At 38.2% G+C, this 25,326-nt stretch overlaps 1 protein-coding gene across 2 annotated transcripts in view; it reads left to right on the top strand.

Moving 5' to 3' along the window:
- Positions 1 to 25,326, top strand: part of TGFBRAP1 (transforming growth factor beta receptor associated protein 1) — a 34,080-nt gene continuing 8,754 nt past the window's right edge. The window contains exons 1-10 of one of the 2 annotated variants that reach the window (XM_085214563.1): positions 1 to 176; positions 3,026 to 3,130; positions 3,307 to 4,008; positions 10,017 to 10,211; positions 11,277 to 11,431; positions 16,901 to 16,983; positions 21,231 to 21,572; positions 23,099 to 23,156; positions 23,465 to 23,608; positions 24,368 to 24,514. In XM_085214563.1, the coding sequence (XP_085070689.1) occupies positions 3,324 to 4,008; positions 10,017 to 10,211; positions 11,277 to 11,431; positions 16,901 to 16,983; positions 21,231 to 21,572; positions 23,099 to 23,156; positions 23,465 to 23,608; positions 24,368 to 24,514 (1,809 nt within the window). In that variant the 5' untranslated portion in view covers positions 1 to 176; positions 3,026 to 3,130; positions 3,307 to 3,323. The remainder of the gene's footprint in view (positions 177 to 3,025; positions 3,131 to 3,306; positions 4,009 to 10,016; positions 10,212 to 11,276; positions 11,432 to 16,900; positions 16,984 to 21,230; positions 21,573 to 23,098; positions 23,157 to 23,464; positions 23,609 to 24,367; positions 24,515 to 25,326) is intronic. The other variant, XM_085214556.1, reaches the window with a different exon arrangement.

The following is a 25,326-nucleotide window of genomic DNA, read 5'->3' as shown; positions in this document are numbered from 1 at the left end:
TTGGACGCGGTGACGTTGGCTCCGGGCGGGGCCTCGGCGGCACCGGAAGCGGAGCGCCGGCCAGGCTCTGGCGCTGACAGCGCGGCCTCAGGCCCGGCGCGGCCCCGGCCCCGGCCCCGGCAAGACTTCGGTGCGGCGGGCTCGGTTCTCGGTGTAGCGGCGCCCGGCGCTCGCAGGTACCGCGGGGCGGGTGGGAGGCGTGAGATTGAGGCTGTGGCCTGCGGGCGTGAACGAGCGGGCGGTGGACGAGACGCCTGCGGTACGGAAGCGGCCCCGACAGCCTGGAGCCGTCACGCAGAACGTTGCTTCGGCCGTAGGAACGTGTCTGCCTGCAGCAGGCCGATAGCTGCTGGTGGGCGGCTGTATAGGGAGCCTAGTGCCCAGTAGGTGCTACCTGGGGGGTGGGAAGAGCGCCCGCCTCTCACAACTAAAGGGTGCTGGGTCGTCCCTGCGCCCAGGGAGGTCAGGAGTAATGAGCCGGCAGGTTGGCTTCACTGCTTGGGGGGTGAACGCTGAGGGGAGGCCTTGTGAGTGGATGATTCAGGCTGGATGTGGCTCTGGGCAGCCTGGTCTGGTGGTTGGTGACCCTGCACATAGCAGGGGGGTTGAAACTAGGTGATCACTGTGGTCCTTTTCAACCCAGGCCATTCTGTGATTCTGTGACATGCTAAAAGGTGATTAATTACGGTCAGCAGTTCAGCAGAATTGTCTTCTGGTTCCTTATAGAAGTAAGACAAGTTTAGAGTGCTGTAAAATTACCTGAACTGATTTGTAAGCGGTATTAATTGCTTCATAAATTGGATCGGTCCTTTGGCAGTGCTTGGTTGTGAAAGGGAAGGTATGGGTTGCAGAACTGGAAGTGCTACTTAGCACTTAAAGTCCATCTTCTGGATTGGTTTTGGTAATAATAAATAAAAACTTGTGATTTCAGTAATTTTGCTTCTTGAGCTTAGTGAGTGCTGTATGGGCCATGCATTCTACGTAATGTGTGGCTGTGCCTTTGGGCAGAGAGGAACCTGATGAACTTCAGTAAAAGCAAGTGTAGGGTCTTGCACTTGGAGAGGAATAACTGCATGCATTAGTACAGGTTAGGGGCTGACCTGCTGGAAGAGAGCTTCTATGGAGAAGGACCTGGGTTTCTAGTGGGTAAGAGGTTGGCCATGAGCCAGCAGCATGCCAAGAAGGCAAATGCTGTCTTGGGATGCATCAAGAAGAGTACAACCAGCACATTGAGCGAGGTTATCCTCCCCATCTCTTCTTCCCTGGGGAGACCACATCCGGAGTACTGTGTCCAGTTCTGGGCTCCTCAGCTCGAGAAAGATAAGGAACTTTGAGAGTTCAGTGAAAGACCACTAAATTACTAAGGGCCTCGAGCATCTATCTTCGATAGGAAGTCTGAGAGACCTGGGTCTGTTTAGGCTGAAGAAGAAAAGTCTGAGAGGTGATCTCATCAATGCTTATAAATACCTGAAGAGCAAGATTCAAATAGATGATGCCAGGCTGTTTTCAGTGGCGTGCAGCAACAGGACAAGGGGCAACGGACAAAAGCGGCTATACAGGAAATTCCATGCCAACACAAAGAAGAACTTGTTTACTGTGAGAGTGACAGAGCAGTGGAACAGGCTGCCCAGAGAGATTGTGGAGTCTCCTTCTCTGGAGATATTCAAGACCTGGATACTTTCCCGTGCAACCCGCGTAGGGAACCTGCTTTAGCAACAGGGTTGAACTTGATTCCAAGAGGTCCCTTATAACCTTTATGATTCTACGGTTGTGTAATGTTTGCCAGTACATATAGTCTGATATAAAGATTATGTGTGTAGCACTGAATAAAACTGACACTGATATTTAAAAGAAAAATCACTTTTTGGTGAGGTGAGTGATGCTTTGCATACTTTAGTAAAGTAGATAGAAAGTAATGTACGGCTTTTGCTATTGAAGAGTAAAGAACAGGAAATGGGGTAAATGGAATCTGCGTATGATGTTTCACTGTAAGTTCTATTAGGCCTGAATTTTGTCAAATAAAAAAAAGGTTTTTAAAAAAAAAAAGTAAAGTAAAGCAACTTGGGATGTTAACTTGTAGTGTTATAAGCCTTGTGGCTTCTCTAGACATCTGAGAGCCAAAGCTTGTATCTTTTCATGAGCAGGTGATCAGAGAATTGCAGAGGTTGGAAGGGACCTGATTAGATAAAGTCCAATCTCCCTGCTAAAGCACATATTCTACAATAGGTTGCATAGGTAGGTGTCCTGCCAGGTCTTGAGTCTCCGTAGAGGGAGACTTCACAACTGCTCTGGGCAGCTTGTTCCAGTGTTCTGTCACCCTGACCATATAGAAGTTCTTCTGCATATTTGTATGGAACTTCCTATGTTCAAGTTCTTGGCCATTGCTCCTTGTCCTATTGCTACGTACCAGCAAGAAGGGCCTGGCCTCATCCGTTTGCCTCCCACCTCCCTTTAGGTATTTAAAAACATTAATCACATCCCCTCTCAGTCTTCTTTTCCCCAGGCTGAAGAGGCCCAGGTTATTCACCTTTTGCTCCTATGGGAGGTGCTCTGGTTCTTTATAATCTTCGTGGCCCTCCTTCTAGGAGTTCTCTGTCTTTTTTGAGGTGATGCTTGTAAAATCCCCAGTATCTGAAAGGGCCAGCAATGTGCTGCTCTCGATGTGGAGAAAGCATCTTTTAAAATAACTGGTGTTGTATTGGATCTACTTCAGAACAGATGTATAGTGAAATAGTAGAATTTCGATAATTCCTGTGGTTGTTAATGTGCTCATTCTGGCTTGGGTAATCTGATTGGAAATAAGAGCACAGATCTGTTGGATCATGGCTGGAGGGGGGCCACAAAAGTGGCATGTGGAACACTGAGAACTGAATGTGGCCTTCCAGTGTCTGAAGGGGGGCTATAACAAAGAAGGGGACAGACTCTTTAGTGAGGTCTGTTGTGATAGGACAAGGGGAAATGGTTTCAAACTAAAAGTTTGGATATAATGATTTTTTTTTTTTTTTTTTTTTTTTTTAACAATAAGGGTGATGAGGCACCAGCACAGCTTGCCTTGAGAGGTGGTGGATTTCCTGTCCCTAAAGACATCCAAGGTCGAGTTGGATGGGGCTCTGAGCACCGTGATCCAGATGTAGGTGTCTCTGTTCATTGCAGGGCAGTTGGACTAGATGGCCTTTAAGGATCCTGTCTAACTCAAACACTTGTATGAGCATTAAAGATACAACAATACAGCTTTTGTACAGGTGAATGTTAAATTTCTTTTGCTGGCATGCATGGAGGTTAATAACTTTTTTCCTCTTTAATCAGATCACCCAGAAGACACGATGAGTGTTAAAGCTTTCAAGCTCGTCTCTGCTGTTGAGCGGGAGATGTTAATGGGAGACAAAAATCACATCAACATTGAATGCATTGAGTGTTGTGGAAAGAACCTCTATATTGGAACCAACGACTGCTTTATCTATCACTTTATGTTGGATGAGAAGGTATCAACATCTGGAAAAATAACTTTTGCGGCCACCAAGCAACTGCATAAATACCTGGGCTTCAAGAAGCCCGTGAGTGAGTTGAAAGCAGCTTCTGCACTCACCAGGCTTCTTGTGCTTTGTGATAACACAATAACACTAGTTAATATGATGAACTTGGAACCTGTTCCCACGGGCGCTAGAATCAAAGGAGCTGTGACATTTACATTAAATGAGAATCCTGTGAGTGGGGACCCTTTCTGTGTTGAAGTCTGCATTATCTCAGTCAAGCGACGGACCATTCAGATGTTCATGGTGTTTGAAGACAGGGTCCAGATAGTGAAGGAAGTGGTTACCCCAGAGCAGCCCTGTGCAGTGGCTGTAGATGGTTATTACTTATGTCTTGCACTTACTACGCAGTATATCATTTTGAATTACAATACTGGCAACTCCCAGGATCTATTTCCCTACTGCAGCGATGAGAAACGGCCAATTGTGAAAAGAATAGGCAGACAAGAGTTCCTGTTGGCTGGTCCTGGAGGGCTAGGTAAGACTAAGCTTACTCTTTTTTTCAGTTTTTGAACTTGTGAGTCAAAGCTTAAGTAACAGTATTTTACAGAATAATGACACCTTTCTTCACAGGTCTGTGCTGGAATGCTGAGATAAAAGTTCAGTGGTAAATTGTTGGTACTAAATGTTTTTATTGCTCTCTTGTCTTAGCGCACAAAAATCTGGTTATTTGTATTTTAATCATGTCAGTAGAAAGCTTTGTGTCTATGTAGACACCCACAGGGTAAGCAGTAGAAGACTAGCATATAGGTGTGTTTTACTACAACAACAGTAAGAACTGTTAGGAGAATTAAACTTCATCCTAAATCCTGCAGAAGTAAACTGTTGAAACTATAGGTGTTGTCACAGTAGCCAGTGGTAATATGTCTAATTTTTTTAGCAGTAGTTTTCAGTTTTGCAAAAATAGAGCTAGGTCTGGAGGAATAGCACTCTCATCTAATAGATAACTTCAAGGATTAATGCTGCTGCAATTTGTCTAAACCAACAAATGCTGTGAGTTCAGTAATCTTGAGCTTTTTTTGGAAAAGCTGCAATTTCCTGGAGTTGACAGACCAAAAGCACAATACTTGCATGCTGTTTGCCATATGACTCTACATTTAGAAGATGCAATTTGTATATCATCGCTAGCATATTAGGAATAGCATAATACAAATAGATCTCAAATAGTTAGGTGCTTCTTTTTTTATTTTTTATTTTAATAAATTCTGAAGAAAAGCATGAGTGTAATCAACTGTTTATACTGAATTTGCAGCTTGTGACCAGGATGCAAGAGATATATCAACTTACCAGTTTTTCCTGATAGATGTGGAGATTAATTAGAATATCTCCTTTTGGAAATTAAGGATGTTCTGCGATGTACTTGTTTTTTCAGATTTGAGACTTTTCTAAGCTATATTGGTTATACATCTACATTAGAATTATTTATTGCTTTAGATGTGGACATAAATTTATGGACATTAACCAATTTAGTAGTGCTGTGAAAGTTAAAATTTGTGAATTGACTATCTGGAAATATTCCTTTTTGGCATGTTCTTGAGGAGATCTCATTCTTTAATATTTTTTTATGAATGAACCAGGTTCTGTTCAACTGTTTTGGCTTTGTCTGTCTATTTCTTTGTTTATTTTTAGAAGAATGGATGTGTTTTCAAAAAATAGGAAAAATTGTTGTTAGTTAGATTTTTACTTTTATCTGCTTCCCTAGAAGGCAGCTATATAGTAAAGCCCTTAGAGAAACCAGTATTCCTGTATAAGTAGATTGTCCTGTGCTGAAAATAACAGATATGATATCTTAAGCAAATGTACATCTGTAGATATACTTTAAGCTTTGTCATTTCTCCATAGTACAGGCAAATCTTAAGCTCAGACTTAGTAAGACTGCTATTTACTATATAGCTTTTCTTTGCCAAACTCATCTTCTGATCTTTTCTAATCACCTGTTTCCTGTTCTACTCCTCCTGCAGTTCTGTATAGTACCATGTACCTACCTGTTCTTCTTCAGTAGAATTCTTGGTGAATTTAGCCTTTTTTGAAGTTGAGAAAATAGTTGAGCAACTTTATAATACAAACATTGTGTATCTCAGCATTTGGAGTACACTACTGCTGTAAAGTGGATGGACTCGGAAAGGCTTGATATGAATCTTAAGTATCAATTTTGTTTCACTTATGTGCATCTTATCAATTAAGACATTCATTTGGCAGTTGGTAGTGTGTCTGTGTTGAATTCAGACTTGTTACTGAGGTGGAAAATATTTACACTGGTATATTTGGGTCTATAGGGTTTAAAGGGACATTTGTCTACTAGGTTAACTTGATTTTGAGTTCAGACAAACTAAGAATTGGCAGCAACAAACTGCTTGAAATCATCATCATCATAAAGTAAAAGATCTGAGTTTCTTTAACGTAACATTCAAGCAAAGTGAAAATTAGAATTGTTCATGGTTGACCTATGAACTGAACTATTCAGTACTTTGGTTCTACTTGCAGCTAGCGTATAGTTCTCTGAAAAGTAGTGGGAACTTGATTTTTTTCTTTTTGGTACATCTTCGTTCTGTTCAGTAATTAGTACATACAGAATTGAAAATCAGTTGTGATTACGCATGAAACTCTGCTTGATAAAATTCAGTTTTTCAGGAAGCTGTTATTCTATGCTTCTAATCTGATTTTCTACAGCATAGGCTTTATTTAATAATTTTTAACAAACATTTCTTACCTACTGACACAGAGTGCACATTCCCAGCACCAATTGGTGTGACTATCCCTGGAATATTAGAGGTTTTGACACATCACTTAATGTGAGGCTGGATCAGGCCCTGGGCAATTTGATCAAGCCATGTATGTTCCTGTTCACTGCAGGAGAGCTGGACTAGATTAAGGTCCCTTCCAACTCTAAGGGTTCTATGATTATATTATTCTGTGATCCGTGACAGCCTAACCAATCTGGTGGCTTTCGATGATGGAGTGATGTCATCAGTAGACAAAGGAAAAGCAACTAATGTTATCTACCTAGACTCCTGCGAGGCCTTTCCTATGGTTCTATAGGAGGTGGCAGCAGAGACAGATGACCTGGGAGAAATATGGAGACATAATCCATGCATGCGATGATGAGATTGTGCAAGCCAAAGTCCAATTGCCAATGAATCTGGTTGATACCATGTAGGACAACAAAAAGAGCTTCTACAAGTATATTAACAGGAAAGGAAGGCTAGGGAAAATGTGTGCCCACCACTGAATGGGGCAGGCAACCGCATGCCAGAGGACAGAGAAAAGAAAAAGTCTGAGGGGTTTAATTAATTGTGATTAATCAACGTGGTTTTACGAAAGGATAATTTTTGACCTGTCTGGTAGTCTTGGTGGATGAGGAGAGAGTAGTAATGCGGACTTCAGGGCTTTTGATGCTATCTCCCATAACATTCTTATAGGCAAACAGATGAAGAACAAGCTAGATACTGACGTAGGTTGAAATCTTGGCTCAAAGGGTTGCAGGCAGCAGCACAAAGCTCAGCTTCAGTTCAGTCATAAGCTGTGTATCTCAGTGGGCCAATAGTGAGGACAATTCTGATGTTAATGACGTGGATAGTGGTATGCATTGCACCCACAATAAGTTTGTATGTGATACCCAAGTGAGAGCAGTAGCTGATACAAAGATGATTGCTGCATTTTGTTTGAGGAGGGCTGAGCAGCCTTAGGACTGTTCAGTCTGAAGAAGAAAGAGCTTGCATAGATTGTACCAAAATTCAAGAAAAAACTTCATTATTATGGTGGCTGAAGGATGGAATCTGAAAAGGGTGTGAGTCTGTTCTCAAAGATACCTAAAACCTGACTGGATTAGGTTTTGAGCAAGAGCAAGTGAGTCGAAGCTGATTTAGTGAGGATGTTCCCTCCCAATTTCATCTAATCAACGTCAGTGCATATATAAATTTTATATAATTAATTACAGTTTATTCTTTTTCCGGCATTAACTCATCTCAGTGGTGCATGGTTTGAACAGTTGCATAGTGATTGAGTAGCCTACAAATGGACAGCTGCAGCCTATAACTTGCAACAAGCACGTGTGCTAAGCAGAATGATTCATAAAAGGTTATGCAATTCATTTTCTTGCAGTTGGTGATAGTGTATAAAGCATAGTAGTCAACAGCAACCAACATGTTCCCTGTTTTCACCCACTTGTAGTATTTCTTTTGATGTCAGCTTTTATGATAACCAGAAATTTTCATGTTGTTTAGAAAAGGCAACTAAATAATCGTGCTTTTTCTTACTGCACTTTTTCCCAGATATTTTCACTAAAACTTTTGTTTAAAAACTAACAAAAACACTGCAGAGTCCATCAGGCAAATACGTAAGTTGGTCCTTTGTTGAGTGTAGAGGGTCATTCTGGATGTCTTCTGCTAGCCCTTAAACTTCTGTGGTTCTACAGATTAGTAGATCTCTTAGTGCTAACAGTATTGTTGTGTTTTGAGTCAATTTTATAACTTTTGGATAGCACGTGCATTTCTAATACAAAATCAATCCATGATTTCATCTATATCACTTAACCAGGAACCATGGTCTTCCTGCTGTTGCTGTTATCTGTGGGTGAAAGTTTGGTCAAGACTAGAAATGACATTGTTCTACCTCAGAAGCCTCAGCTGTTGAGAGCTGAGGGCTGTAGACAGATATTGAGTTGGAAAAGTACTGTGCTTTGCTCTGCTTGTCTTTTCACTTCCTTAAAGGGTTTCTTTTTAATGATCAATTAAAAGAGCTCTGTGATTTAAAAATAATCATAATGAAAAAAAAAAAGTGTTTTAATAATATCAAAGAAATATTAAAATTTTAACAATTTTTATTTCAAATATAATTATTCCTGACTTTGTTACTGGTTTTTTTTTTGTTTATTTGTTTTTCTCCCTCCCCCCCACCTTTTGAAATGGAATTGTAGTACAGGATAGCAAGGAGTCACAACTGGAAGGTATTAAAAATGAGTAGTGCAGTCAGCCTTGCATAAAATTTTGCTTCCTAAGTGTAAGAATATCCAAGTCAATTTGGATAGGATATTGTGGCAAAGCAGTATTTTCTGCAGTGTGCTGTTTGAAAAAGTGATGTTGTTAGTGTAAAAGTCAATAACATTTGCTAATAGTCAGGTGTGAGATCATGACTGTGCAGCACCATTAGTCAAAGGAAAGGGTTGATAATTTCAAAGCTGCTTTAAAGGATCCAGAAACTTAGTTTCTATACCATAGTTCTGTTTAAAAAAAAAAAAAAATCTACAGCCATCTGTTTTATTCACTTTTTTGGGGTCAGGGAGGGAGAGGTGTTAGGTTTTTGTTTGTTTGTTTCCCTTCAGGGTGGCACTGCTACCCAGCTACCCTTACCTCACCCTTGCCTCATTATTCTCTGTTTGGAAGAGCTTTTGTAAATTGAATAACATAATCTTTTAATCTCCTCTATCCTTTAGAACTCAGACTCATTCTGCCAGCTGCCAAGTGGCTCATTCCTGCTGAAGAGCAATATTCATAGGCATGTCTTTTTAGTGGAGTGAGAATTCTGATATTAAGTGGTACGTGTTCATGTTCATAACAGAACTTTACATGATGCTCAGTTGTCAAAGAATTATTGAACAACATCTGCAAGTCTAGACAGGCATTTTCCATCAGTTAATAGTAGAAAAGTCTCAGAAAGTAGAATTGGTGAATACTAAGTACAAGAAATGGAAGCAAAGGCTTATGATCCAGAAGCAAGGCATACTTTTAAACTAGGAAGAACAGAACAGAGAGGAAGAAAGGACAGTAGCAGCAAAAAGAAATATATATTAACTGAAGGTATTGGATTTAATATCATTGATTTGATAAGACAGCATAGGTATCATTGGGATATTAAAGATATTTTTTTATCTGTGCTTGGCTTATGTAAAGATTAGCTTTATATGTTGTTTCTGAATATTTTTTTAAGAGGTTTGAAAACACCTTTCAAGAAGTGGCTTTTCTGAAGGAACTCTAATTTCATTCTGTGCAAATTTAGCCCTGGCAAAGTGGAGAAGTGAAGAAGCATACGGACTGGCATCCTCTTTGGGCATATGATGCTGCAAGGATCAAATAGGCCTTTATTGAGGGATAGGTCAGGTTGTGCAGATCTGCAGCTCTTATTAAGACAATATTGTTTGAACATCCAACCTCACTAAATATTTATGGTTAGGGATGAATTTGAACAACATGTCATAATTGTTAAAGATACTTTTATAAAAATAATTGGATTATATATTAGTAGCTTTTTCAATATTTCTCTTTTCATTCTTTGTGGTATTTGTTTCTATGGGTGTTGGATAAAGAACAGCTTCAAACTGAACAAGCCAACAGGTTTGTAAGATCCAGGGAGGTGTGACGTGCTGCCACTGTGCCATCTGATGCTGCATCTGTTCTTCTAAGACCTACTATTCCTATACCTTGTTATCAATACTGGTGGGGGGAAATGCTCTTCAATTAGTGTGAGCCTCAGGCTTCTTTCTTTTTGTAGGCATGTTTGCAACTGTAGATGGCATCTCGCAGCGTGCTCCTGTGCACTGGTCGGAGAACGTGATTGGAGCAGCTTTGTGCTTTCCCTATGTGGTTGCTCTGGATGAGGATTTCATTACAGTGCACAGCATGTTGGACCAGCAGCAAAAGCAAACCCTGCCATTTAAAGAAGGTCATATTCTACAGGATTTTGAAGGTACTAAAGAACAGTTGGTTTTTGTTCTTTTTGTACCAGTAATTCTGGAACAGTCACCACTGTGAGCATAGTCACTTCATTTGTTGTTTTTTGAGGGAGTGTTTGTTTGTTGAACAAATATCTACCAAGTGTGTTAACTATTGTAACTTCTTAGCAAGTATTTTTGTCATTTAGGTTCCCACTGCCTGTGATAGGAAAAAATTGTCATCTAGAATTGAGTGTTTCCAACAATATGTTGAATGTACTTTAACCAAGTTAGTTGTTGGGTAGGAGTGTGTGAGCTTGGAGTTTTTTCCTGTAACTTAATACTGTTCCTTTAAAAGAAACTAACGATGTTATGAGTCCATGACTGTGGGCTACAGATAGATGTCCACTTGTTCTCCTGGCAAAGTTTACATATCTTAAAATTGTTCTTTTGGATGCCTTTCTAAAACAGCTGATAAAGCTTCATAGAATTATAGAATGGCCAAGGTGAAAAGGACCTCAAAGTTTCAACCCCCTGCCATGGGCAGGGTTGCCAACCACTAGACCTGCGGAAGTAGGTATTTCATGACAAGTTGTTAAACACAAATACACTTTTTTTTTTTTTTTTAATGATCTAACCTTCAATTACAGACTAGCTATGCAATATATTTCATATTTTGCTTTTGTTCTTTTCCCTAGAGAGCTACAAACCCTAGTACTATGGATTGCATGTTACTTTTCACTTTTTGTGTACAGCTGTACAATTTGAAAGCATGAGGAAAATAGGCTTGCTGTTAAAAGTCTGTTCTCTTGAATCTAATTTTAAAGTGATGACTTGTATGCCTTAGTTCAACAGAAGTGAAATACAATCAGCTTCATTTACTCAGAGCGGGACAAAATCTGCTATAAATAAGTTTATTAGCTTGGAGTGCAATTTACTGATGAACTGTGCTATTTGGGGAATACAGTAACAACAAAGATAAGTTTTAAAGCTTTAACCCTGTTTAGATTCTTATATCATAAATGTTAAAGCCTATTTCTGAAATATTGCACTTCTTTTCTAAAAAGAGTGTAAAATCAATGTCTGTTTGTGTTCTCCAGGAAAAGTGATTGTTGCTACTAATAAGGGTGTGTATATCTTGGTACCACTGCCTTTGGAAAAGCAGATTCAGGATCTTCTAGCTAGCCACAGAGTGGAAGAAGCCCTTGTTCTAGCAAAAGGAGCTCGAAGGAATATTCCAAAAGAGAAATTTCAGGTCTGTCCTTACTTGAATTTTCATGATAATGTAAATTTGCAGTGGGACTGTGTATGCCAGTGGCCAAATGATCACTGGGCAGGATGGGAGAGGAATTTGCATTGAAGAGGAATCTACTAATACCTTGTATTATTTCAGCCTGGAGAAACAAATGTGCTACTGAATTGATTTGTGTTGTGTTGTTAACAGCTGTGACGTTTGCAGCACTGAGTGTTGCTGTTCTGCTGGTTTTTGCTATTCTTTTTTTCCCCTTGTTCGTAACTTAAAACCAGAAAACTAATGATGGGGAAGGAAATATTACAGTGCTTACTGTAGCTCTCTGTTCACTCGTTAGATATTATTGCTGTTTAGAAAAAAGTATACTTTATTTCCATTCAGAGTTTTTTTTATTGGGCATTCTCACTGTGTCTTAAACTCCATAGTATACAACTTTAAAAACTGTCGTAGGAAGTGTATAACAAACACATCCTAGTTCCAGACTTGGACTGGTATATAACAGAATGGTTAAGATTTCCATGGAGTAAAAAAAGCATCTCAGTAGCTCTTTATTTAGTGTTAGAGATTCGTACTCGTTTCCTTCTCCCTCTGATTTATATTATAATACACATGCTTCTGAATTTACTCCTGTCTCTGATCTGGAGTCTGAAACTTAGATAAACGTGAAATCTCTTGTAATATAAAGAAATAATCAGTATATTCTGGAGCAGTATTTTAGGAAGTGAACTTGAAACTATTCACCAAGTATGTGATTGGATGTTTGATGGTTTCTTTCCTTTTGATCTGTAACCTGCATGAAATCTATATGTAGAGCTGAAATTAGTATTTTCTATTTTTTTCTAGATACTTTGGGGTATTACACTGCCATCAAAATGGCATCTGTTGCATTACTTTCAGTTTGCTTAGAATACATTGAAATTTTGGTACCTGACTCTGGAAATTTTAAAACTGCAGTGGACCAAAATGAATTCAGTCTATCAGGAAATATTTTAAAAACTTAGTAGTTTTGTTCATATCATAACATGTAAATGTTGTTCAAGGCCCTTGGAAAGAAATCATTAAATGAAATGAAAATTCTAAGAGTTTTCACTTTGATCCATAATTCTTCTGTAGACTGAGTGGCTGGGAGATTTCAGAATGTAAAAATTTTGGAAGAGTGTTTCCATGTTTTCCCCCCTTTTAGGAAAGTACTGTCTGCAAGTATTTGAAAAGTACTGAAGTACTGGAAAGTATCTCAGTGAATTCAGAATTCAGTTTGCAGTTTGTTTTAATGTCTAACTTTTCCTTTGCAATTTAAAGAGGCAAACTAAATTCCTGCTGTGAGGACAGAATACATGATTCTGTCTTCTGTGTATTTTGACCTCTAATTTTCCAAGTATTTCCAGTTTATGAGGATTTAGTGTGAGAGATTTCTTAATGGTTTTTTTTGTTGTTGTTGTTGTTTTCCACAGATTTAGCTGCAACTCCCTGGATAAAATTCATGATTAATTCCTCTGAAGTTTTCTTACCCTTAGGGGTTTTCTACCTTTAGAATAAGTCACGTTCTATTTACTGGTGCCTTATGTGCACTTGTATGTATGCCTTACTTCCCCAAATTACTGTTTCCAAGAATATTATTAAGTTCTTCTGACTTTGTGTTTTCAAGTGTATTCAATTACTTTTGGTCAATGCTATGGCTGAAAAATTTTCATTGTAAGCAAAACCTCTTGAAGTTTTGAGTTCTAAATACAGACTGATGTTAACTACAGCTTAAATTGATGAAGTCTTCCATTGACTTGTTGAAATGGTTCAACTTAAATTCTTTGTTGACTCGTTAGTCCAATTTTTCGGAATGCATCAGTAGCTGGAAATGTGACGTGTTGAGCTTGCTTTCCAATGTGCCTCTAATAATTAAAGCTATCCTTACAGTTTTGGTAGGAGCACATCAGTGATTCCTTTATTATGGTCTCCCATAGGAGACTATATAAGTAGGCTTATATTAAAGCCTGACAGAGTACATCCAAGTCATACGCTTCACGTGCATCTCTTGCATCGTTTCGTTTCGTGGGCATTCTTTAATTGGTCAGATAATCTTTCTCTCTCTCTTCTAACTCCTATCTAATAAATATCTTCAGGTATCTATTTCCAAGCTTTACTGATTCTTGTATAACTGACATTCAAGGCCTTAATTCACCATTTTATACTAGCAGGAGTAGGAAAATGAAGGTATTGAATTAAGATGCTTGATCCAGCAGCTATAATTTATCCATACAGAAGCGTGATTGCAATTGTTTGATACAGTTAGTTGGAATGGCTTTTGCCATTGCATATATGACTTGAACTCAGTCAAGGGAGCTCTTGAGGACATAAGATTTTTTCTAAAGTTCAATACTGCGTTGTTGTTGCATGCATACAGAGTTGCACACTTCCTCTATTTACATCTACCCTAAATATATATGTATATACACCAATAATGCAGAATGATATTTGGGTTGAAACACTAAAGTACTGCGTTCTCAGAATTATTTGTACAGCAAATGCTTAGTTTATAAGAAGATCGTGCGTTAGTTGCTCTAACATTATTTAGCACATGCCCCTGCAGACTGCATATTTCTGTTATATTACATGAAAATGTCTTTGAGCATCAAGAATTATCATTAAGTAAAAACTGCAAAGCGAGAGAGGTGCAAGGGAGATGGCTTTGCTGGATATCATTTTTGGTAGAAGAATAGAAAGGCTTTTCTACCATGCTACCATGAAATGACTGAACACTACTTATTAATTTTTCAGGACAGCTGAAGTTTGCAGAAATCATGGTTGATGGTAGTGAAGACCTTGGTTAGATTGACACACCTCTTGCATAGGTATCTCTTTTTTTGCCTCTCATTTCTCTCTAGTTTCAAAAAAACTTGTTAACTGCACACAAACCTGATGAAAACTGAGCTAATTTTCTAGAAAAAATCTTTTTGGCAATCTTCTTCAGAATTCTGATAATCCTAGAAAGGCTTTTCCAAACTGCTGGTAGAATTAAGGCTTTGCTATAGCTAATGTGACTTCAGCAGTCAGCTTTGTTTACTAGTGCTTTTTCAGATACTAATTAATAAAACTCTTTATTCATGTTCCTATAAGTAAACTTTTGTTCTTGCTATTTTTTTTTTTAACATGAATTCAGTCAACAGTATAGAATTTGCCTAAGGTACTTCAAGTCCTGTAGTTGTTATGTTGGGGCAGTAAGTAATGGCTTGAATTCTGGCAGACTGTAACTTAATACCTTTTGAAATGTGCCAATTACAATATTCTGGCAAACGAGTATAGAAGGACTCAGGATCACTTCTGTATCATAAACAAAAATAAGCTGTTTGTAGTTGGCACGTACATCTACCTTATTTTTAAAAACCCTGCAAAATATTGTCATATTTCCAGATCAATTGCTTCCATAATCTCGATGCGTTTTAATGTGTAATACTTACCTTGTTGGCTGAAAATCAACCAGGATACTCCGTATCTTATCAGTGTACGTTTTAAAGTGGTAGAAGCATCTGCCTGGAGATGTCCACTGAAATTGGATAACAAAGGGATGAGTGAAGATACATTAGTGAAAGTGAATACCAGTTAATCAGTTTTAAATTTAAAGCTGATTTCTTAGCCTACACTTAAACTGTCAACAAGCTCTTGTGAAGATTGCTGTGAGGAGTAAGCCATACAGTTAAGGCAGTGCCTTCAGAGTGTTAGATTAATGCAAACTTAACTCTAATATTCTAATTCCTAATGTGTAAATATTAGTGGTCCATTGACTGGAAAAATTGAAAATGGACTTCCAAAAACCCCTAACTTTAACGTTGGTTTCTTTAGCAGTTTGATCAGTGTTTGTTCTTTGGCACTCCCTAGCAAGCCTGAGGTCAGATTTTGAAGGCTTTTTGGCACAATAGAATGTGGGTTGAAATCCTTTACCAGCACCTATCCGCATCCTCAGGCACTTACCAGACATCTATTCATAAGCTCATAGATTTCAGTTCACTGATATAGTAATACAATTGTAAATCTAAGATATTTGGAGTTTTTTTTATGTATGCATTATCATCTGAGGTAGTTTTACTTTATTGCTCTAATTAAGTTCCCTTTTAGCATAGCATTTGTCTGAGAAGATGTGCCAGATAACATGTCCCTTGGTTTACCCTTCTATCCCCAACACTGGGGAGGCAAGAAAAGTCCCACTATTCTACAAATCAGTAATTGTAATGGTTCATTGATGATCAAGGATAAGTATTTCCTTAGGATAATCCATTAGTGAAGTATGCACAAACTAAATGGACTTAAGCCAAGAATTTCTCTTGGTACATGCACAGTCTTTAATCAAGATGAAAAATCAATGATTGGAATGTCAGTCTACCCTGCTTGAAGTATGCCTGAATTGTGTGCCTAAATGTACTGGAATTTCTCTGGGTATTCTCACTGAAAATGGAACTCTTATTTATGACAGCATTCACGTACTCTGCTTGATGTCAGAAAACTGCACATTCATGATAAAGTTGAAGGGTAAAGTTGAGAGCATGTGGAAGTGGCTAGCTGTATTCACAAAACACTTGTGCTGTCTCAAGTGGTAGATGGTTTGCAAATCACAGTTGAGGTTCCTTTCAGTAATTTTCTTTGTGCCATTGGAAATATTTGAGCTACATTTAATCTAATGATAACCAATTCACCATTCAGATTTAAAAAAAAAAAACAAGAAATACCATTTTAGTATTTAAAGCAGAGTTGTTCTTTTTCTAGTGACTTTTTTTCTTCTGTAAACTTTTTTTCTGTCTAGGCATGATCGTAACAACAAATTCTGTAACACACTGCTTTCCTTGTGCTTTTACTTGTTTCCTTTTAAAGCATATTTTATGTACATTTCATGATGTATTCTATGTTTGATAAATTGAACTGCTTTAAAAGTATCTGCTTATTAAAAACAACAAAAATCTGTCAGAAAATCAGAGATATTGTTATCAACTGGGAAAGAGGCTGTGAAAATCACCAGCAAGGTGGCAGGAGAAGTATGGTCAGAAGAGGAGAAAGTTGGCTGTGTGTGTTCAGCTGGGACCCTTGAGTTTCTCTTTTTTTTTTTTTTTTTGTCAGGTGAATTACAAGAACTTTGAAGATAACCATGGGCCATTTGTAAATACCATGAATGAAAACTTGAGGCAGGTCTGACTGGTGTTAGATGAGTTCAATGTTTGAATAAGAAAACTTGAATTTGCTATTTGTTGATTTGTTTTCAGTACGTTTTTGTGGATAGTGTTGTGTTTACACACAGCCTGGGCAGCAGATTCAGAGTATATGTGGGTACATATTTATATGTGGGTACAATTTAATATCATGATATTATTTTTGCTACTTAATGGTTCCAGTTGGAAGTCATCTATTCAGTGTTTTTATGATGTACAGCTCTGACTAGCATCATATGAATAACTCCTTAGAAATATAATAGTTTTTCCCCCTTCTCTTTTATAGGTAATGTACAAACGAATTTTGCAGCAAGCAGGTTTTATACAGTTTGCACAGCTTCAGTTCCTTGAAGCAAAAGAACTCTTCAGGTAATTGTGTGACAAGAAATGTAGTAACTTATCTTTAAATAAGGGGTTCGCGTAATTGACTTTAAAAACACTTGGTCTCCTGAATATTTTTTGATGCAAATTTGAAATCACATGTGATAAAATGGCTTGCTTAGGGGAAAATGCAGAGTAAGATTGAAACGACTTTGTATTTCAAGAGTTAATGCAATTGTTAGTTTTTGTTTGGTTGGTTGGTTGGTTTTGTATGCTAATGTCCAGTAGTGTTAAGGTTTCTCTAATTCTATAATCTGATTCTGAATTCTCTAATTCTGTAGTCTGACTGTGTGTTGGTAGTAGACTTCTACATTATAGGAAAAAAAATTGCTCTTGGGTTAATGGAAATGTTTCAAGGAAAGTGAAGCTTTGGGAGAAGTTACTACTAGAGAGGGAATTCTCCATTTTATCTCCAGTGTACCAGGATAATGGGAAACACTGGGCTTGAATGGGCAGTGCACACAGAGTGGAAACTGGAGAATGACAAGAAAGACCTGAACAGCATTTGAGCAATTCCATTTGGCATGACCACTGTCTGTATTACCTTGTAATTTTTGGCAATAGTGAACAACTTACAGTTTTCCTCCCTGTGATCTTCCAAACACTGAACTAAATCTTTGCTGTCTTGTGTATCTGAAGCAGAATTAAAAGGTCTATGAAGTAAAGAATCCTTTACAAAATTTCCACTAAACTTTTCCACGTGGATTTCCAATAGACTTCTTTTTACTATGGCTGGCTGTGGTAAAATAGTTAGAGGTTGAATTAGCTGTAATGTTTATTCCTTGCCTTGGCGTGTTAGGTGGCCAGGATTCTGTAGCAGTGCAGCTATCTTGACTATGGTTGGACCCTTCAACCTCAACTCTTTCATTCCTCTTCCCAAAATTCCTGGCAGTAATTGCCTGCAGTCTATTCTAAGGATCCTACCTTGCTAGCAGTGGTTTAAATGTCTTTAAAAACAATGAAAAAGGGGAAATGTATCCTGCAGGAAGCTCTGGCACATTGTGGGTGGAAGGGAGATGGAATAGCCAAGTTCAGTTATGCACCAGGTGTCCAGCTGGCGGTCCATCTGACAAGCAAGTTTCAGTGAACAGTGTTGTGCAAGCTCCTTTATAGAAAAACTGTTTCATGAGAAAACTTGCTGTCTGAGCATGAATTTTGAAGCTGGGTCAGCATCCCAGAGTGTTCCCTTCCTCTCAAAGTTGCAACTCCAAAGTAGAACAGCTTTTCATGAACTGATGAAGTCTTTGTAGTGAGGAGAAAACAAAAATAAGTATCACTTCTCACTATCTACACATAAGAGTGTGTGTGTGTGTGTGTGTGTGTGTGTGTGTGTACGTATGTATATTTGGATGACTTTTACAGAATGCAGTTTCCCTGATTATTATTATTTTTTTTTTCAGCCTTGGCCATCATACCTAGTCCAAGTAATTGATATTTTTATTGATATTTGTAGGAAAAATGAGAAAGATAATGACAGTCTACGCAAATACTCCCCTATCTGCATGTATTGCTCTGCAGGTGGTGTAAGTTAGTGTTAGTCAGAAATAATTCGTTTTAAAATGCTGAAGGGCCACTTGATATATGTCTGAGAAACAGATGATTTAGCAGTGAAACAGTAGCAGCAGAAGCTTCAAGAAACTGGTGAGGTATGGATCTGCTGCTGGCTAAATTTGTAGCAAGATTGGCTCATTTCTCAGAAAACATGTATCTATGTGTTACAGATTAGATGGAAAATAATTACATTGGACTAAGTCTCATTTTCTTATATCAGTAATCGTTGGCTAACCTTGTCAAAATAGTTATCTCATTCTTGAAGTCATAGTTCTTAGAGGCTGAAACTTTTAAGAGGAATACTTTCCTACTAAGTTCCTTTTGGTTATGCTGATGCTTCCAAGTACTGACTAACGTTGACAAAAAGGAAGGAAGTGGTAGCTGGATTTAAACTCTAATAGCTAAACAGAGGGAGGGAAGATTTTCTTTTCTTTAGTTGAAACTGTTAATTTTAAAATGAGATGTTACAGTAGGACTTGTTTGGTTTGACAGACTGTTATTGCTAGCATCATATTATCCATTATAGCCTACAAATTGTGCATTTTCATGTTGTTACCATTGGGGATTTACAAATACATAAAGCAAACAGCATGTTTATCAGGCTGTTGCTGAATTCATCGTAGTGGGTGAGGTCGCCATGATGTGGATCTAAGAATTTCAAAACCAAATGCAGAACCCAAAAAGAGGAATTAAAAGGAAATTTCAACTGCAGGAATAGGCAAAGTAGATGTGGACGTTTCTTTTATTAGAAACTGCCCTTTCTAGTGTAGAGATTGAGCTTTTTAGGTAGTAGTGTATGAATCATTTCATTCAGCACCAGGCTGGATGTGGCTCTGGGCAGCCTGGTCTGGTGGTTGGTGACCCTGCACATAGCAGGGGGGTTGAAACTAGATGATCATTGAGGTTCTTTTCAACCCAACCCATTCTGTGGTTCTATGATTCTATAAAGCCTCTCTTTAAAGGAAGGCTCCTTATGTTCAAATGTTGCAATTTTCTGTTACCATATTGCTGTTTCCATGCTTTGCAGTCTCTAGGTTCTGAAACAAGATGTGTGCTTACTGCTCTTAAATTTCTTGCTGTTGCTGCTGTCTCCCAGAATTTTACTCTTCTGGTACAGATTCAATAGCCTATGGGCATCCTTAAGTCATATTTTTAAAGTTCTAAGTAGTTGTTAACAATGTGGTGCTTCTTACTGCTTTGTTTTCTGAATGGTTTGGGGATTATTTCTTTGGCAAGAAGTGAACAACTTGGGGCATGCCTTCAGCACTTTAATTACTTCAGAACAATAGATGAGGGCTTAACCCATTTCATAGACTCACTGAACAGCAGAATAGTTGAGGTTGGAAGGGACCTTTGGAGGTTCCTGCTCAAGCGAAGACCACTGAGAACAGATTGCCCAGATCTTTATGTGGAAAGACAATGATAGGATAAGAAGGAATAGCTTTAAACTGAAAGAAGGGTGACTAATATTAGATATTAGGGAGAAGATCTTTACTCAGAGGGAGGTGAGGCTCTGGCACAGCTGCCCAGAGAAGCTGTGGTGCCACATCACTGGAGGCACTCAAGGCCAGGTTGGATGGGGCCCTGGGCAGCCTGAGCTGGTGGAGGGCAGCCCTGCCCATGGCAGGGTTGGGGCTGGGTGGGCTGTGAGGTTCTTGCAACCTAAGTCATTCTGTAATTCTGTGATCATTCACAGTTACTGTCTATGGATTGAAAAAATGTTTCTGCTCCATTTAGTTCCATAGTTATAACTAGTTTCCTTTTAGAATTTTCCAATCAGTTTTGTGAATGAGAAAGTCTTTCTGAAGTTGATCGTTGTATAGGTAAAAACATCTTAAGTTTTGTTTGTGGAAGGGGGAAAAAAAAAAAAACAAAAAAAAAACAGGGATTTCTTCTGGAGAACTTGAAGTTCATTTTTAGTTTTTTCGACAACAGTATCTTCTGCCTTTCAGGAAAGCTAGTCTCTAAAGATGAATTCTGAATAATGAATTGACAGAGAAATAAAATATAAATCTCGATTTCTTGTTGTTCTTCTAAAGCAAAGCCTTGGAGGAGGTATCATTCTAAGTGTGAAAATCAGGGAGGTATTTGCCACATTTGGACCAAATTCTGATTTTCTTCTTTCATAACATTGTCTTTCCCTTGCTTGAAGAGTTTCTTGGATGTGGTAGAGAAAAACTATATAGGATGACATACTTGTGTTATGGTGTGCTACATCTGCACAGTCTTTCTGGCTTTCCTGCAACCTTTTACTGTCTGTTGTTTGGTTTGGTTTTTTGTTTTGTTTTGCCTCAGTCAGCTACTATTATGTATTGATGAAGTCTAGGACTGTCCCAGGAACTTGTCCCAGTCCCTGAAGCTGTTCAGCTGATTTTTATTTTTTTTTTTTTCTCCCCGTGTATGCCACCAAACAGCTGTAAGATATCAAAAGCAAAAGACTGGACAGTCTCTGAATTCTCAGTAATCTAGTGGAGATAAAAAAGAAATATAAAAATATAAAAAATTCCAAATTTGTTCTGATGATACTTGCTTTGATGCAGAAGGCAATAGCTTTCAGAAACCGATGACCTGTTGGCGTCCTGCCTCTAAGCATATGTGCACACATTCCCAGAATGTTATTTTTTTGTGCCTATGTATACTTTTTCTTTCTTTTTGCTTCATCTAGTTTGACACTGTAATTGCAGAAGCGGCCAGCTTGATGTCCGGGAGCTGATCTCTCTCTACCCCTTCCTGTTGCCTACTTCCTCTTCATTTATACGGTCTCATCCTCCACTGCATGAGTATGCTGACCTAAACCAGCTGACCCAAGGGGACCAGGAGAAGATGATAAAATGCAAACGATTTCTCATGAGTTACTTGAATGAAGTCCGCAGCACTGAGGTTGCAAATGGCTACAAGGAAGATATTGACACGGCTTTGCTCAAGTTATATGCAGAGGCAAACCATGAAAGCCTGCTGGATCTGCTGGTTTCAGAGAACTTTTGTCTTCTAACAGATAGCGCCGCGTGGCTGGAAAAGCACAAAAAGTGAGTGGATTTTTTGAGTATGGCACCCTTGAGACCAGCAAGAAAAATCCTTGACCTAAAAAGCTGTTGACTTCTAGGGTGATGTATTTCTGACTTAATGTACAAAAGCCAATTTGGCCTGACTTGTAAATATCCCCAAATTTGGGGAGGAAGGCCTTAACTGACAATCAGAGGTAAAGATATCTAGTGGAATACAGAGTTTTCTCCTTGAAACTGTGTCCAATGCAAAAATTAGTATTGGTATGGATCTCAATGGGGAAAAAGCAATTTATTTGCCCTTGTGATAGTGTGAGAGCTGAATGGATGCAGCAGCAGTAGTAGTCCTAAATGTCTAAGACTTAATGAAAAGTTGCCTCAAAACACACTGTATCTTAGGTAGAAGCTATTAAATAACTAGTAGCTTTTAAATTGTAGCTACCTATTTGGGGCAAGAAGGAAAAGCTGCTTTTGAATTTTGAACTCATTGTGCTCCTACTGATTTGCCAAAGGGATACTGTTTAGGATCTCAGAATCACAGAATGGCCCAAGTTGGAAGGGACCTCAAGGATCGTGAATCTCCAACCCTTTCTCCCCCACCACCTGCCACAGGTAGGGCCACCAACCTCCACAAATGATTAAAAATTACTTCAATTTGGAAATGGCAATGGATAGAGGATTAACTGGGGGGGAAAAAAAATTAAAATCACTCCAGTCATAGATAGCCTTCATCTTTGATTTTATTTCTTCAGTCTTTAAAGTGTGTGGCATTTCCAACCTGGGCCATTCTGTGATTCTGTGATCAACAGTATCCCTTTGGCAAATCAGTAGGAGCACACTGAGTTCAAAATTCAAAAGCAGCTTTTCCTTCTTGCCCCAAATACACAGCTACTGTACTAGCAAGTACAGTTGTGAAGGGCAGTCTTTAATTGTGATTAGATTTAATGCAGGTGTTTTGCTGGATGCTCTTGGCATGCACACTTTGCATGGCAAACCTTTGCAGATGTGAAATGCATAACATAATTTTGTGAGAACAGTCGTTATAGAACTTGAGCTTCATTTGTATTTCAGTACATAAAAAACAATCTGTAATGGTACTGTATGAAGCTCTTCCTCACCTAACTTGATTTTATGGTGCAGTAAAGAAAAATATATTTGTGATAGCAAAGCAAAATTTTAAATAAAAGAAGCACATACATTTCATTTTAATTGCACTTGATTAAATGTTAGCAGAATGCTTATTATTTAGAGCTGTGTTAGGTTTGTACATGAAATTCAGAGAACAGCATAAGAATCATCTCTGATTTGACAAGTGTTTTGTAACCACTTAAACTAAAGTTAGTAACTTATAACTGTTTTTAGGGAGAGGAAGGACATGGATGCTTTTCTAGGGAAAAACTTCTCTCCTTTGAATGTAGTCTTGGCCATGTGCATGTCACCTAGAAATCCTACAGTAAGCAACTATTTATCAGGTTCTATGCTAATCAAACCATAGTGAAATTGATAGGAAAAATCTATCAATTTTAATACTGTTTTCTATTTTCATACAGGTATTTTGCCCTTGGTCTCCTGTATCACTACAATGGTCAAGATGCTGCAGCACTTCAGGTTAATATAAAACTTTTAGTATCAACTGTAAATCATTATAAAATCCTACCTGTCCTTCTGCTAGTTGTTCTCAGATGGTGAAAGCCCACACATTATGGGGGCTGAAGTAGTTGAATCTGGAGATACAAGAAAAGCTATGATGGAGAGGAAGTGTGAATTCAGTAACCAATGAGGTCTCTCAAACTTAGTGTTTGTAGAACCTTTTTTTAATTGCATGCATACCAATGGCTAATGCTAAGTGTTGTTATAGCTTGTATACTTTTTGAGTCGTAAGAATGTTTAAATACTTCTTAATTTTTTTTTCTCAGTTATGGGTGCAAATAGTTGATGGAGACATTGAAGACTCTACACGTTCAGATCTCTATGAATATGTGGTAGACTTCCTGACGTTCTGCTCGGACCAGGATTTGGTGGGGAAATACTCTGAATGGGTTTTACAGAAAAATGAAGAGGTTTGTGATTGGTGTGCTTGTTTTCTTCACATTTCTAAGATAATTTTCAGATCTTTTTAAAAAAAAAAAAAAAAGTTCATTTAAAAGGCTAGCTGCTGCTGCTTTTTCTTAGAAACAAATTCCAGTGAAGAGTGCTGTTTACACTGGGCTGTAGAATAAATAGCCTTCATTCAGCACAACATCTCATTACTTAAAAACAACAACAGAAAAACATATTCCAGCACAAGTAAAAATGCAATTTTGTAGTATGTTAGTGTGCTGTGAAAAGGCATGCTTTATGCTGTATTAGCCTGTGTGGAATTTGTCACTACCAAATCAGTATTAATTTGAAGTTCAGTTACTCTGTGCCAGATTTCTCAACTTTGATTTTGATGGTTGTAGAAATCCATCAAATGTCACGATACAGAGAGAGAAATCCATACGTATTCGGATCTTCAACTTACACTTCAGTCCTCTGCAGTAAATTGTCCCTCTGTTATGCTGATCTGTTCAATACTTCTTGTAGCTGGTGTAGGGTTTACTCAACAAGAGGTTTATGTGCATGGCAATGTGTACGCTGCTGAGTGAGGTAAGGGAGATAGGAGTGGGTATGATCACATTAAGCACAAAGTACTGTAATCTTAGTGGTACAAGGAGCAGTTTTGCATTGTTTGTCTTGTGAATAATGTGCCAACTGACCTGATAGTGCTGTTAAATAAATATTGAAATGATAATAAAATGGTTGTCATTGAGTTCCTAAATGCAATTATCTATTTTTAGGTTGGAGTGCAGATTTTTACTAAAAGACCTTTGGAAGAGCAAGAGAAAAACAACATCAATCCAGATGATATCATCAGTTGCCTTAACAAATATCCTAAAGCCCGTATTAAGTATCTGGAACATCTCGTATTGGAAAGGAAAATAGAGGTGAGTCCTACAGCAATACCAAAAGCAGTTTGCATGCTAAATCCTATATGTTGATGAGCAACTCTGAAACAAGCCAAAATCTAGAAGAAATGAACATAATTTAAGGCATTTGGATATTAAGCCTTCCATATTCTTTGTATTTTATGGAGACTAGGAGATAGAAAACTGTGATCTATATTCTGGGTTTTTTTTTCCATCTTTTTCAATTGTCACAATAGCAAAACAGTTGCTTACATTTGCATCTGATTGTTGCATGCTTTTCTGTGTCACCGGTAAGGCTCCTTCCACAAAGAATGATTTAGAGGAGTTTTAGATGAAAATTTCCTTGGTACGTTTGCTACTATTCAGTATGGCATTCATTTAGACTAAACAGTACATCCTGGAAGAGTTATAAACACACGAAACTTTGAGATACCCACAAAGTGCAAAGGAGAAGGTGAAACAAGGATGTGTTCAGTCTGTTAGAGTCGACTGCATATCAATTGCTGGAAAACTTTTTTTTTTTTTTCCCTGTTGAGTGCCATTTGTCATTTTCAAACATCCAAACTTAATATCATAGAGATATATAGATACATTTCATCTTGTCCTTTTGGTGAGATCTTCAGAAGTGATAGAATTAAAACATGCACCTTTCACTGTAGAATTCCAAGCATCTCTAAATGTTGAAAGTCCAAAAAAATGTGTTCACTAGTCAGAAGTGACAGTGTAGACAGTATATTCTTTTTTTAAACAAGAAAATGTTATGGTGCTTGGATAATGAGGCATTTTAGACACAGAAGAAATTGCAATTGCTTTAGCCTGAAAATGATGAA

The sequence above is a fragment of the Meleagris gallopavo genome, chromosome 1, assembly GCF_905368555.1.
Source record: "Meleagris gallopavo chromosome 1, MGAL_WU_HG_1.1, whole genome shotgun sequence".
Classification (NCBI taxonomy): Eukaryota; Metazoa; Chordata; class Aves; order Galliformes; family Phasianidae; genus Meleagris; species Meleagris gallopavo.
The sequence above is the reverse complement of the archived record's forward strand: the minus strand, read 5'-3'. Positions and strand labels throughout refer to the sequence as shown.